This window comes from Cariama cristata, unplaced genomic scaffold (genome assembly GCF_000690535.1).
Source record: "Cariama cristata isolate BGI_N322 unplaced genomic scaffold, ASM69053v1 scaffold20700, whole genome shotgun sequence".
In the NCBI taxonomy this organism is placed as follows: domain Eukaryota; kingdom Metazoa; phylum Chordata; class Aves; order Cariamiformes; family Cariamidae; genus Cariama; species Cariama cristata.
The window spans coordinates 12,713-25,668 of NW_009594393.1; the positions used below are offsets into that span (position 1 = coordinate 12,713).

General features: G+C 47.1%; 1 protein-coding gene across 1 annotated transcript; it reads left to right on the forward strand.

Annotated features, from left to right (window-relative positions):
- The first annotated feature begins 7,345 nt into the window (after positions 1–7,345).
- Positions 7,346–12,646, forward strand: UPK1B (uroplakin 1B). Its single transcript, XM_009697875.1, has 7 exons — positions 7,346–7,426; positions 7,954–8,154; positions 9,685–9,759; positions 10,497–10,619; positions 10,919–11,098; positions 11,877–11,960; positions 12,596–12,646. Exons 1-7 carry the CDS (start codon positions 7,358–7,360, stop codon positions 12,644–12,646), a joined length of 783 nt encoding a protein of 260 aa, XP_009696177.1. The 5' UTR covers positions 7,346–7,357.
- Positions 12,647–12,956: the final 310 nt, after the last annotated feature.

Genomic DNA, 12,956 nt, shown 5'->3' on the forward strand with positions numbered 1-12,956 from the left:
ACCAAAAAATAGTCTTACCCAACTATACAACAAGCTCTTAGCAGCCAAATGGTGATGGCAGCTCAGGACTGAACACTGCCCTTCCTGGCCTTACCCATGCTTCCAACCCAAACGAGGACTCATGCTAACACCCTTTTGCGGATTCCCAGATAGGGCTATGGAACGGCAAGAGCTCAGCTGCACCTGCGCTCTCTCCCAACAGCCACTCTCAGTGCTGGTGACTGGCAAGACCATGGACTTCACTACCAGCTTCGCCTCCCCTCTCTCCTCTTTCCTCATCTTCTTTTTCCAAATTAGCATTTCCATGCTTGCCGCCTCTTCTCTCCTCCTGGGTGAGGTGTGATGGAGCATGCTACCATGGCAGGGCTTGTGCCTCACCACCGCCCCATGTCTTGCCGGGCTGTGACACTCAGGAGTTGCTCTGTGTACCACCTCGCCGGCTGCTCTTGACATCTGTCAGCAACGATGGGAGCCTGCCTTCCTAGACCCCAGCACACCAGTCAACGTGAAACACACGGTCCCCGCAGCACCGCCAAAAGATGGGGCAGTGACTGCACCCAGCCAGACTTCACATGTTGTAGGGAGCACAAATAATGGGCAAGCAGGTAAGAGTTATTTAGGTCTAAACAAATCTGTGTCCCTACACTTGAGCACCCAAGTGACAAATTTCTTGTTCCTGTTTAGTAAATCAGGCTGGCTGCAATGGCTGGGTCTTCTTTTGCTTCTCTCTGTGATACCTTATGAAGCTGGAAATGCCAAAAGCACTGTCCTTTCCTCAGGGTGAAATCTAATGGGAATCTCATGGGAGAGCTGGATATCTCTTCAGTTGTCTCCATGTACCAATGGAATCCATAAAACATTAGAGCTATTGCAGTTCTCACTAATTTCCCACAATATATGTGCAAGGATGGCTACCGAGGAGATCTATATATATTCTTCTGATGTTTGCTTTTGACTTGTGAAGGGTTCTAAAAACATGAAGCTCCCATCACCTTTCCCAAACCCATTATTCATTTGGCTGGTTTTGGCGCCAGCAGATGACGAACACCAAGCACAAGCACCTGCATTTTTGACAGAGACTTGCTCAAGGTTCCAGCAATGGGAATCCAGATTTTTGACAGCCTTGTACTGGAATGGGTGAGGGAAAGTGAGAGATATTCTTTTTCTGCTGTGTTCCTCAGCCTCAGCCCCTCTCAGTTCATTCCAGGCCAATTAATATGTATACCTGTGCTTGACTTTGTTGAGTCTTAATAAGACTTCATGTATTAAAAATCCAGAGGGCTCAAGGAAATGCAATAGTGTCCCCACTTTTCACGTTATCCACAGTGTCTTGTAAAGTAGCCAACACCTACACTTCTGTTTCAAAAAAAAAACACCCAAGCTAAATAAAATGAAAATGGATGCAGCCTAAACCACTGGATTTTCCCCTTGCAAAGTAATTAAATTAAAACATTAAAATTCATTTACTCTCTTTTTCTAGTCAGTACATTCTTCTTACACCCATGTTCAAACAGTAGTCCAGCAATCCTAATATTTATATTTATGTCCTTCCAACTTGCCCATCCTCTTTAAAGTTCAAGTATCACGTACAAGTGAGTCATTCATCTATCCTTTTGAGAGCATAGTAATAGAAATTCTTGAAAGCTTTGTGTTTTCGGCACAACGGCATTCCGATACAATCTAAGAATCACAGAGACACCCTCCAGTCCCAGGAGGACCGGGGAACAGGTTTGGCTAGAAAAAAAAAGTTTTCCTCATGTGATGGGCACCCTACCAATCACACAGCACTTTCCTCAAGCAACCTGGGCTCTTTAAAGCCCAGCGGAGGTGGGAGAAAGGGGCTTTTTTGGCTTTGCAGGTGGGTCGGGATTTCTGCTGGGAAGCATCACAAGAAAGGAGGGGTGAGTGCCTTGCTTCGGTCATCGTCTTCCTCTTAATGAGGCACGTGAGATAAGTGTCTATTAGGAGAGAAGGAAGCTTTTATGTTTAACGTTTTTTATTTTAGTCCCTGGGCTGTGTTTAGTATGTGGGAGTCTGGTACCTGGATAAGGTTAACTGCAGAAGATTATTAGGTATTTCATTTTTCATACCTCAGGCTGTCTCTTCTCTATGGCTATTTTAATTTGTTTCATATTTTTGCTCCTAAAGACTGGGGAGGAGGGAATGAGAAAATTAAATCTGTTGCAAATATATCTGAGAGTAAAAAAAAAAAAAAAAAAAAAAAAATTGTTGCAGAGAAAGATGAATCCTGTAATTCCCCCTCATTTGTGAAAATAGGAAAGGCAAAAAAAAACCCTCTTGTTTTGGCTGTGCTGAACTAATGAGGGAGAGAGGAAAAACCTACCTCCCAACTCTATTTCCGAGGTAATTATGCTTGATGATGATTTACCAGCCACTCCGCGGTTCACACAGGCTTCATTTCATAGCAATCTCTCTCGAAAGGAAACTTAATTAGTCTCTGACCCCTGCTTGATGCTGAGCTTTGTTTTTGCTTTATTTCTCTCCCCTGGTAGCACAAAATAACTGGCTGGCTCTTCATTTTCTGAGTGTGTTTGACTCCTGGTGCACAAGCTGTTCTCTGTCAAAGGCAGCTGCATTTCGGAGCAGGCGGAGCGATGGGGAAAGTTCGGTGGGGCAGGAGTCGTCTGTGGGTTTTTGTGTGCTGGAGGTGTTTGCTTTGAAATAAGTAAACGAATGATGAATTGACAGTTGTCAAGCATTTGGCTTCTTAGAGTCCAAGTGATTCACCAATAACATATTTAGTTGCATCCTCTTAAAAACTGTGTAACTCCAAAGACGTCCCAAGCAATTGGAAACTGCCTTTAAGCCCCTGGTGGGCTAAATTCTAAATTTTCCACTAAAACCAATTAAAAAAAAAAAAAAAGTCAGTTCATTGCTGTCTGACCTCTCAAGCCTCGATGTGTCAGAGCCCACAGCAGGTCAGGGTGTGGGCAGGTCTGTGGCTCACAGAGGTTTTGTCTGGTGCCAGCACTGGCATCGGCACTGGCACGGCACCTCCGGCAGCGGTTCCACCCCGCTGACTTCCCTCCACCAGCGCCCCAGCCCCAGCCCAGGCATCTCGTTCCTGCCTGTAGAGACACGCTCTCCGGGTGAGAGCGAGGGGCAGGAGGTGTGGTGCCTGGGCTTCTGCGCAGGAGGGGGGTATGGGCAAGGACCAGGTTTCTGCCATTGAATGGTTGGGTTTGTTTAGTTGCGCTCGAATGGCGCGGAGCCCTTCGGCCAAGGCGTGCAGAGCCCATGAGTAATAAAACAAATGCATCCCTTGTCTCTGCCTTCTTACACCAGGGGATGAGAACGCAACGCCCTGCACAGGGACGCCGAAGCAAAGAGGGGTAGCAAGGGGTGAGGTGAAGTCCCTGTAAGCCCTGCTGCCGTGCTGCAAGACCTCCAAGAGCAGGGTGTAGAAATAAACAGTGCTCACAGGGGTGTTTTTGGACATCCCTTGGTCACAGTGCCGTGACTTCACCATGACAACTAGCACAAAACACAAGGCAATCAAAATGTGACTCGCTTCTGCGTGGGGCAATGCCAAATCAATTCCTACCCATTGGCTTTTTTGGCTAGAGGTGGAGTAGGACTAGGCCAAGCAGGGAGCGTTCATCTGTAAGGCCACTGAAACCCTGTCCCAATCTATAGAAAGAATGTGTGGAGGATTCAAAAGATCGACCAGCCCAATGTGTATGAGGGATGCACAACAGAAATTGAATCCTGCTTGAACCTAGGAACTGCTGCGAGCAGGTCTTCTTTTGAAAACCTGTGTAGGGTGGTCACCTAAAATACAAGGACAGAAGCCAACCTCAGCAGAAAGGAGCTGCCTTTTCAGCTCCCATAGCTGTGCTGCAGGTCTCACAGAGCCACCATGAGTAGAGGAAGGGAGGAGAGGTCAAGAAAGTTTCAAGAGCATGGAAATAACAGATCTGCCTGCAACTTGTGGAGGAACAGGAGGAAGCAGGGCTGCCATGGCTCCTGGGCTCTGACAGGCTCAGCTGGACCCCCATGAGTGTCAGGAGTGTTTTGGGGGTGTGAGGGGAGAGGAGAGGGGAGAAGTTGCAGTTTGGGTTGTGACCAGGGTGTGAAGAAGAGGAAAAAGGATGTGCTTCAAGAGGGACGTAGGTTTTTGTAGTACAATGGAAGCAAGCGGTGCTGTTTCAAAGCTGCTTGGAGGATGGAGCAAAGTCTGTGGCAGTGATAATTGAATACCTGGGACATTGATGGGTCACAGCTAAATTGCAAGGTGTCTGGAATGTGCTGAGGAACACCAGGTCCATGCAAGCTCAAGGCTGAAATCCCAGGACCTAGCTACCTTCTCGGATGGAGATTTTGGATAACGGTTGCAGCTGAGGCTTCGGTTTTCTCAGGGGTTTCCCTGAAGCCCCAGGAAACTGTATTTGGGTCGTAAAACTAATCTTAATGAGCCCGTGACGAGGCTCCTCTACCTCCAACCTGATTTGTATCCGCAGGCAGGAGCTGCTGGCGCCTGTCTCTCTGGGTGCTGGGAGGAGGACTGCCTACCAGCCTCACATGCCAGGGCGGCTGTGAGCCATACCTGCGTGCAGCTTGCCTCGGGCAACCTGGCCGAGGTTTGCCTCATGCCTCTGTAGTCATTCACCTGCACCAAGTGCTGTGCAAGCTGCTCTTGCTTAACGCAGCTTACCTCCAAGGTGTGAGGAACAGACAGCAGGTGGAAAGCCCCAGATCTCCTGCAGCTTCTCCTCTGGGGTGTGTTGGAAGGTTGGCTCTCCAGCTGCCCCAGCTGTTGTCGCGGCCTTGGAGCACCTCCCCAGTGTCTCATTCATGATGCTAATACTATACCCTCTACCACGGAGAAGGGACCAGACAAGGGGTTGCTGCATGTGGCACAGTGGAATGAAGTGAACACTGAGAAACTGGTTCCCTCAGTGCTGATCACTTAGAGGCAGAGGGAGAATTTGTGCTAATACGGCAACACCATTACAGTATCCATTTTTTGGTCTACAGTAAAGGCTTTTTCTCCCCTTTTCCTATTCCCGGTCTCTCCACTTCCCTCTGCCCTGCAGTCCCATTCGTCTTAGATAAGGTACTGGAGAGCCTTAGGTTGCATAGAGGCTTACCACTCTCCAGCTGATATCTGTGTGGTGGTGACCATGTTCAGCTTTCCTCCCAGCTACAGTAGCCTAGGAGATGGTCTTGCCCCAAAATAAGAGGTTTGCATTCTTGGGCTGGCATACCTACAGTAATACCTGCACAAGGAGAGGCAAGAGTGAGCCAGGTCCTGCCTGCCAGGGAGGAGAAGAAAGCCAGCTTGTGGGGAGGCAAGGGCATGGGCTGGGTGGACAGCCCAAGTACAAGGTGTGAGCGCTGTCGTTACAGTGCAGGGGTGTCTGCAGGAGAGAAAGGGAGGGAGAAAGAGGTTCCTGCAATGTTAAGGAAAGGGTTGTGACTTTGTTAATCACACTTGGTGTGGCCTGTCGTGCTAGCCACATGGCACACTCAACCCCGCTATCTACATGGCAGCTGGAGCAGACCTGCTTTTCCATGTAATAGTCAGAGTTCATGTGCTTGCATTTGAGCAGGAAAGATTTCCTTGCTTTTTGGAGTGCACCCTGGCTTGTGATGTCCCTTAGACAGCAATAACTAAAGGCTTTTTGAAAGTCTCTAGAGTTTGCAGCACAAAGATCCATGAGCCAGGCAGCGGTCTCTCCAGCTTCCAGATGAGTAGAGGACCAGTGTCCACCTCAGGTTTGGCAGACTGTGCAGTGTTGTACTGTAGACCACATGTGGCCAAACATTGCCCAGACTCAGGTTTGACCTGCAAGGCAGTTTTATGTGGCTCCCTGGGCATGCTGGCTGGTCAACAAGTTTGGCAGGAACAGAGCTTCAGGTTGACCTCATGAGCCTGCCATTTTCAAATACAGAGCCATACAGCTTCAGGTGTATTGGGCTGACCTCCAAACACCTGGCTGGGAGTAAAAATGGCTTGTCACCTTGAAAGTAAAGGCCATCCCCACTCCTGCTACCATGGGAAAATACTGACATGCTCTGCTGCTGCTATAACAGTGAGAGCACTGGACATTTCTCCATGACTAACCCTTAAACCATTGCAGAAAGGGTGGAAGGAAATTCTGGGTTTCCTTCTATCCCTGTTGGAAATCCTGTCTACCCTAGAAGGGCAGCTGCTGAGGAGGCTGAAGGTTGCATTGTTAGAGAGGTCCCACAATGCTCTGTTCCTCAAGAAACTCCCCTTCATTGACAGCTGTGTCTGCTCTTCTTTTCCAACAGCTTCTTTGAAGAAACCCAGAGTCAGTAACCCCAGCAAGAGAAGGCACTAGTGCAGGTACTCCTGCAGAAGAGGGGTGCTCAAGCTGCTTTTCCTATTGTCTGCTCTAGTTTGCCCACTTCAGCCTTTCTTTCATGGTTTATATTTTCTTAACCACTTGGCAAACACAGCTGTCTCGGGGTTGGGGTTTTTTTTCCCTCCCCCTCTCCATGGCCACACATGCGCCATGCCTTTGAAAGAAGGACTTGGTTGGCACTGGCATCTGGGCTTGTTTCTCCAAGAGGCCTCACACCTCTGACTAGTGCCTTTACGCCACTCTCTCTGGAAGGGGATGAATTCAACACGGGGCACCTGGCCCCAGCCTGCAGGATATAGCACTCTCAGGAATTTGGTGGGAATGTCGCTTGGCCTGGCTCCCGTGAGCCAGCTGCAGCTTGAGCTGCTCCCTCCCTCCTTCACACCTGACCAGAAACGGGGGGCCCAGCTCCGGTTCCCGGCATAGGTGGGAGATGGGGCTACCCTTAGCAAGGTGCTGCCAAGCTGTGAGCTGCAGGTATGTGCATGGGATACAGCTAGAGCACCGTGATTACCAGTTCGGTACCATGGCAGTGTTGGCCAAAATGAAGCAGCCAGTGGGGTGGATAGCATACCCTGGGGTAAAGCTGGCTCCTTTGGAAGAGGAGTGAGGTGAGGGCACTGATCTTTTTCCTTGCCCATACGGGTGTAGCTGGTGTTTCTAACCAGGTGGAAATGCAACATCATGAGCTGAGATTTGCATGGGTGCTGTTGTGATGATGAAAATTCAACCCAAAAGGGAGGTGAAGACACTGTCTGCCCCCAGAGTGGTCCCAAACTTCTGCAGCTCATGTATTATGGAAGGTTTAAGTTACCAGGTTCACACCTGGGGAAGTTTCTCCTCCAAAACTACTATGAAGCAAGGGGTGGGAAGTGTACAGGCAGGCTGGCAGGTTTTGTCTATCCTTCTCCTCAGTGATAATTTCTATTTACACGTGAAGCCTATTGCACTGGTCTAACTGAAGACTGTCTTTTGTTTTTCCCAGGTTGTATGAAGAATTAAAGATGGCAAAAAGTGATGATGGCATACGCATCTTGCAGGGTCTATTAGTCTTTGGGAATGTGGTCATTGGGGTAAGTGAAGTGGGACAAGTATGGGTGGAGGCTTCCTTCCAGTATGACACTTCTTAATACAGCAGTTACCATATGTGAAGTCCACACATAAATAAACCAGTAAAGCATGAGAGGAGGGGTAAAGGAGAGCTGTGCTAGCTAATCAGTTGTGTGGGGAGGGGACAGCAAGGGACAGCGGGAGCTGATCCACAAGACCAACACAAGTTCTAGGGGAAGAGCCCTTGCTGCTGATCAACACCTTTCCAGCTGCCTCCCTCCATACACTGACAGGAAAGGTCCTGTTAATTCTCTCTTAACATCTTCAAGTCCTAGGCCTGACCTCTCAGGTCTAAGCTGGGTGAGTTTTACCTGCAATTCTTCTGTGAAGGCACAATACAAGAGATTGTAGAGTTGGGCAGAGGAGGAGCTGAGTAGCTCCTGTTTGGCAGGAAGTTGAATGAAAGGGAAGCAGTCTCTGTCTTTTTCTGTCTCTGCTGTTTCTTTGGGGAAGCTTGATCTAATGGATTCCCTGAACTTGCACTTCTCAGATGTGTGGCATTGCCCTGACAGCAGAATGCATCTTCTTCGTGTCCGATCCCCACGGTCTCTACCCTCTGCTGGAAGCCACAGAAAATGATGACATCTATGCTGCTGCCTGGATTGGCATCTTTGTTGGCTTTGCACTCTTTGCTCTGTCTATCCTTGGTATCGTTGGAGTCATTAAGTCCAGCAGGACCTTGCTGCTTGTGGTAAGTGTAGCAAAGTTTGCCTACATATTGCTGCCAAACTGAAAAAAAAGCTGCCTTAGTTTCCCTGCTCACCTTGGTAATCACCCACTGAGCAAAGACAGTTTTTATTAGTGATAAGGAGCCAAAGGTTCTTCTTGATCATGGCTGTGGTGTTCCACAAGGTGAGTCCTGTCAGGACACATGCAAAAGAAGCTCCCAAACCAGGCTGAGGGAATTAATTGTGGTAGCCACAATGGAGGTTTAAGCTGACTGGCTTGACCCTGACCCTGCCCTGAAGCAACCCAGAAGCACTTGTGCAATCAGATGTAGCTGGGATGTGGTTTAGATCCTTGTTTTTCCCCACCCTTTACTGCCTTTCAGCTGTCATATACCATTCAGTTTAGGAGCTGATAAGTAACGACTTCTGTCCCAGGCATTAGTATGTGTTAGTATACAAAATATGGTGCAGTTGAGAACATTAGACATCAACAGGCAGGCAGAAATTACAGGGGTGGGGACAGAGAGCTTTGGGTAAGCCAAGGACTGTTAAGATGCGACCAAATCCCTGTACAATTTCTTACTCAGTCCTTTAGGTTAGCAGTGGCGAAACTTAATTGGTGCTTGCATTAACAAAGGGTAGAGCTGAAAACTGGAACTGGCTCTCTCTTGGGTTAATGTGGGATGGCAGGGTCTCTTTTAAACAAGAGACGCTTAGAAATCTGAACTTTTGTGCCAGGGAATTTACCAACAAATAGGTGATGGAAGAGAATTCCCTTAGCTCTGAATTTTGGTGTCTTGGCTGAAACCCAAGGCTGTCTTATAGGAGAGAAGAAAGGGTACAATGGATAGAAGCTGAGGTAAGAAGAAAACAAATGCCTTGAACCTGAGAAGAATATTATAAAATGTGGGAGGAGAAATAGAGGCATGAGAACTGTGAAGGGAATATGGGAAAGGTTAAAGGGTTGTGCTGAGAAGGGAAGAGAAACAGTGAAATAGACTATGAGAGGTGGTCCTCACGATCTGTTTTCACGAAGGATCTTTGCCTTCAAAGTAGGAGTGCTGAGGAAATATGACTATGCAAAATCAGGATGATCTAAGTGACATCCTAAATTGCACCTTCTGTTTCCCCGAAGTACAAGCTCTCCTGCTAGGAGTGAACAGCTTCTTGATGAAAGGCTTATAGCTGGCAAGTGGAAGTGGAAGGAGGAACAAGGATAAGTTGCCAATGAGATGCAACAAAGAAAAGGGCAAATATTATTCTAGGACATATCAGGCAAAGTATTTTCCATAGAGGCAGGGTGGTATCAGTGCCATGAGGTTCTGATAAAATCTTGTCTGTGAGATGGAGAACAATTCCAGTCATACACCTTCAGGAAAGCAGATTGCAAACTGAAACAAGCATAGGGAAGGGCTGCACGAATGTTCAGGGGCAGGTCTGAGGAGACTAGGATAGCCTGGGCTCCTTTACCTTGAGCAGAGTTTCAGGCTTAATCTTGAAAAAACTGCTTCGCTGTTTCTCCAAGAGCTAACTCTGCTGTTTGTCTCTCACAGTATATTATTCTGATGCTGATCACTTATGCATTTGAAATGGCTTCTTGCATCACGGCAGCGACTCAACGAGACTTTGTGAGTATTTCTCTCCTCATGTATTCTTGCAAGCGCACTGGGAAATGTTGCAGTTCTAGGGCACATGGTGGTCCTATTCAGCATAGTAAATGGCCTATGTGGTGGTACAGTGTAAACTCAAAGGAGTACTGCTGAGTTAGAATAAGACCCAACAAGGAAATTCTCCAACATCATTATTCTAATTAAATAATTTTGCCCTTTTTTTTTAACATAGTTTTGTTATTTTTAACATTTTAAAATGTTTACAACCTTGTAGTTAAGGAAATATTAATGTGGGTTAGCTGAATCATCAATACAGTGTTTAGTCTTTCAGCTTCAGACTGATTAATCTGTCATACATGCAGAAGACAAATCTTCAGCATTGCCGCAGGCAGTGTTACTAGTGAGGCAAAGATTACATGGGTTATTGGAGATATTGGTAGGGAGGGAAATGACTTGTGGTGCTTTAGTTCCAAGCGACATATCAAATGTAACCCATAGCTCGTACACATCTCCTGTGATCTGATATCTGTTAAAGCCTGCTTAAGAGTCGTACTCAAGATCTACATCTTCGTTGTTCCTGCTCCTCAAATCCTGCTCTTTATTCTCCTGTGTGTAAAACTGGGGGAGAAGCAGCATTCCTGTTCTCCAGCAGGACACTGAAACAAGCAAACAAACCCACCCCAAATAACTCTGTATTTGCTTTACATGGCCACTTATTACGAGGTTCCTGCATTCTTCTCTGTTTTTTTCTGTAGCTCACTCCGAATCTCTTCCTGAAGCAAATGCTGGAGAGGTATCAGAAACCAGAGCCAGACAATAACAATGACAAATGGATGACTGAAGGGGTCACAAAGGCATGGAATAAACTCATGCTTCAGGTAATAATAACACTGGAAATTCTCACTAATTACTAAATACTCTGCAGCCCTGGAATTTCAACTCCTCCTTGGGGCTGCTCGGTAATAAAGAAGACAGCATCTGCCTTGAACCTTAGAGAAAGTCCCACCACACTCCCCATTTTGCTTGTTTATCAGATGGCAGACTGTCAAAGGCAGGCACTTCAAAAATCTCTCCCATAAATCTGTGGTTAATGCCTAACCAGCCATGTGCAGGGTCCAGCAGTGTGCAGGGCTGTGACCTGGGTCCATAAAGACCGTTCCCTCCTCTTGCCCCACAGAACCAGTGCTGCGGGGTGCAGGGCCCCTCCGACTGGCAGGAGTACACGTCCGTCTTCCGCATCATGCACAGCGATGCTGACTTCCCTTGGCCGCACCAATGCTGTGTCATGGATCCCCAAGGATCTCCCGTCAACCTTGATGGCTGCAAGCTTGGAGTCCCCGGCTACTATAACAGCAACGTAAGATCCTCTCCGCTTTTTCCAGCTAACGTACGTTGGTCAAAAGCACCTTGCTGGAAGGAAAGGAAACAGTGAATAGCCTTCCTTCTCCACTGTAAGATACTGGTGTTCAAAAGCTTTCTGGAGGAGAAGCAATGCCTGTAGGGTCCTGGCCATGTTGCTGAAGACAGGACAGGTTGTAATAAAGGCTTTTCTCACGGAAAGAACTATTAAGAAAACTGTCCCAATGCCACCAGTAAGAAGTCACATCTCCAACATGTAGCTGGACAGTAGCTAAATCAAACTTAGCCCAAAGATGAGTGCATACAATATGAGTGAGCAAGTCAGCAGTTCTCCTCCTCAAGGTAGAAGTTTTCAGTAGACCAGCTTGTCCTATTCAAACAGATCACTGGGTCATGTGCATCAGCTTCTGCACTAGTAAGCATTTCTAGATGCATTTAGCTTCCAAATTTGCCTGCAGCTTCTTAATTCTGGAGGTCAACTCTGTGTTGGCTATGTTTGGTTATATATGTATACTTGGCAAGTGGATGGCACAGGAAGCTGTCCTTGAAGTGTCTGAGATGGGTCTACTTTGTATTTGGAGCTAGAAACAGGTAGGCTATCTGCAAGTTGTCAGTAAGCAATGTAGCTCTGGCTTATCTTCTTGAGACCCTGTGAGCTACCCAAATTGCAATAGGAGAGGAGCATGCCACCTCAGTCTCTCTCAAAGGTGGACAAACTTCTCTCCTTGCAGTACAAGCTCAAAGCTGATGTTGATTCATTCATGGTTGTCTTATAGGGTTGTTATGATGCTATTTCTGGGCCAATGAACACACATGCCTGGGGTGTTGCCTGGTTTGGTTTTGCCATCCTCTGCTGGACTGTGAGTACTTAGTATTTGCCTTCATTTCCTCTTCTCTTTTCTTGCTATTCCACACCCAGTTGGGTGGAGGTGGATGACAGGACTGATGCATTTATAATGTCTGTAGATTATCATTATTCATTCGTCACCAATCTGCCTGTAGCCTGTTCCACTAACAGGGCTACATTTACAAGTTCCCCTCCATTCTGGCTTCCACAGGTGAGGAGCTAGATGGCCTTCCAGCCTGCTGTGGCCTGCTGGCATCTCAGCAATACAACACAGCAAACACATCTTGCAGATACTTGTTTGTGAAGGGTACTAGATCATCTAAACAGTAATCATGATAGATAATTCAATTTCCAGTTCCAAGTCTTTGTATGAGTGTTTTAAGTACTCAGGGTTCAGCAGCTTCGTGACAGATAATCCCTAGCGAGCTGAGTGATCCAGTCAAATAGCTACAGCTGCCCATACCTTCTTTCTTCACTGTGAAGCTTCTGTATGGATAAAAAAGCTTTAAGCTTCCTCTGCCTGAATGGACTTTGCTTATCAAGAATTTCTGTTGCTCTCTCCTACTGGTAGGACTAAATAGGGCTGGGGAAGAGACAGGGAGAAGGAAATGGAGAGCAGAGAAACTTAGTACTGTCTTGTTGTTTCAGTTCTGCGTCCTCCTTGGTACCATGTTCTACTGGAGCAGGATCGAATACTGAAGGCCTGATGTCCTCAGAGCTGTCCTGAAGCATTGTGTGAAACTGCATTTGTTCTTCTGCTCCATTCTCCTCGCACCATGGAGGATTTGAAGTTTTCCCATGTTTGAAGGTTACGTCTCCCACATATACTTTTGCCCCTCCAAAAAACTTGACACACAGAGCTGATGACTCCAGGAAAGAATCTTGTCCCTTCTTTGCTCCTTGTTCTGCAGCCTTAATGCCCCTGGCTGAGGCAAAATCCTTCCTCCGCTGTGCAAGAGATCCTTGGAGCATAAGATAAGAAGTGATCTGATTTGTTCTATGATGACAT

Excerpts from the sequence above, each read along its gene's own strand:
- UPK1B (XM_009697875.1), top strand. The coding sequence starts at position 7,358 with ATGGCAAAAAGTGATGATGGCATACGCATCTTGCAGGGTCTATTAGTC. Across the intron at positions 10,620-10,918 it reads GGAATAAACTCATGCTTCAG|AACCAGTGCTGCGGGGTGCA; the intron begins GTAATAATAACA and ends CTTGCCCCACAG. Across the intron at positions 11,961-12,595 it reads TTGCCATCCTCTGCTGGACT|TTCTGCGTCCTCCTTGGTAC; the intron begins GTGAGTACTTAG and ends TTGTTGTTTCAG.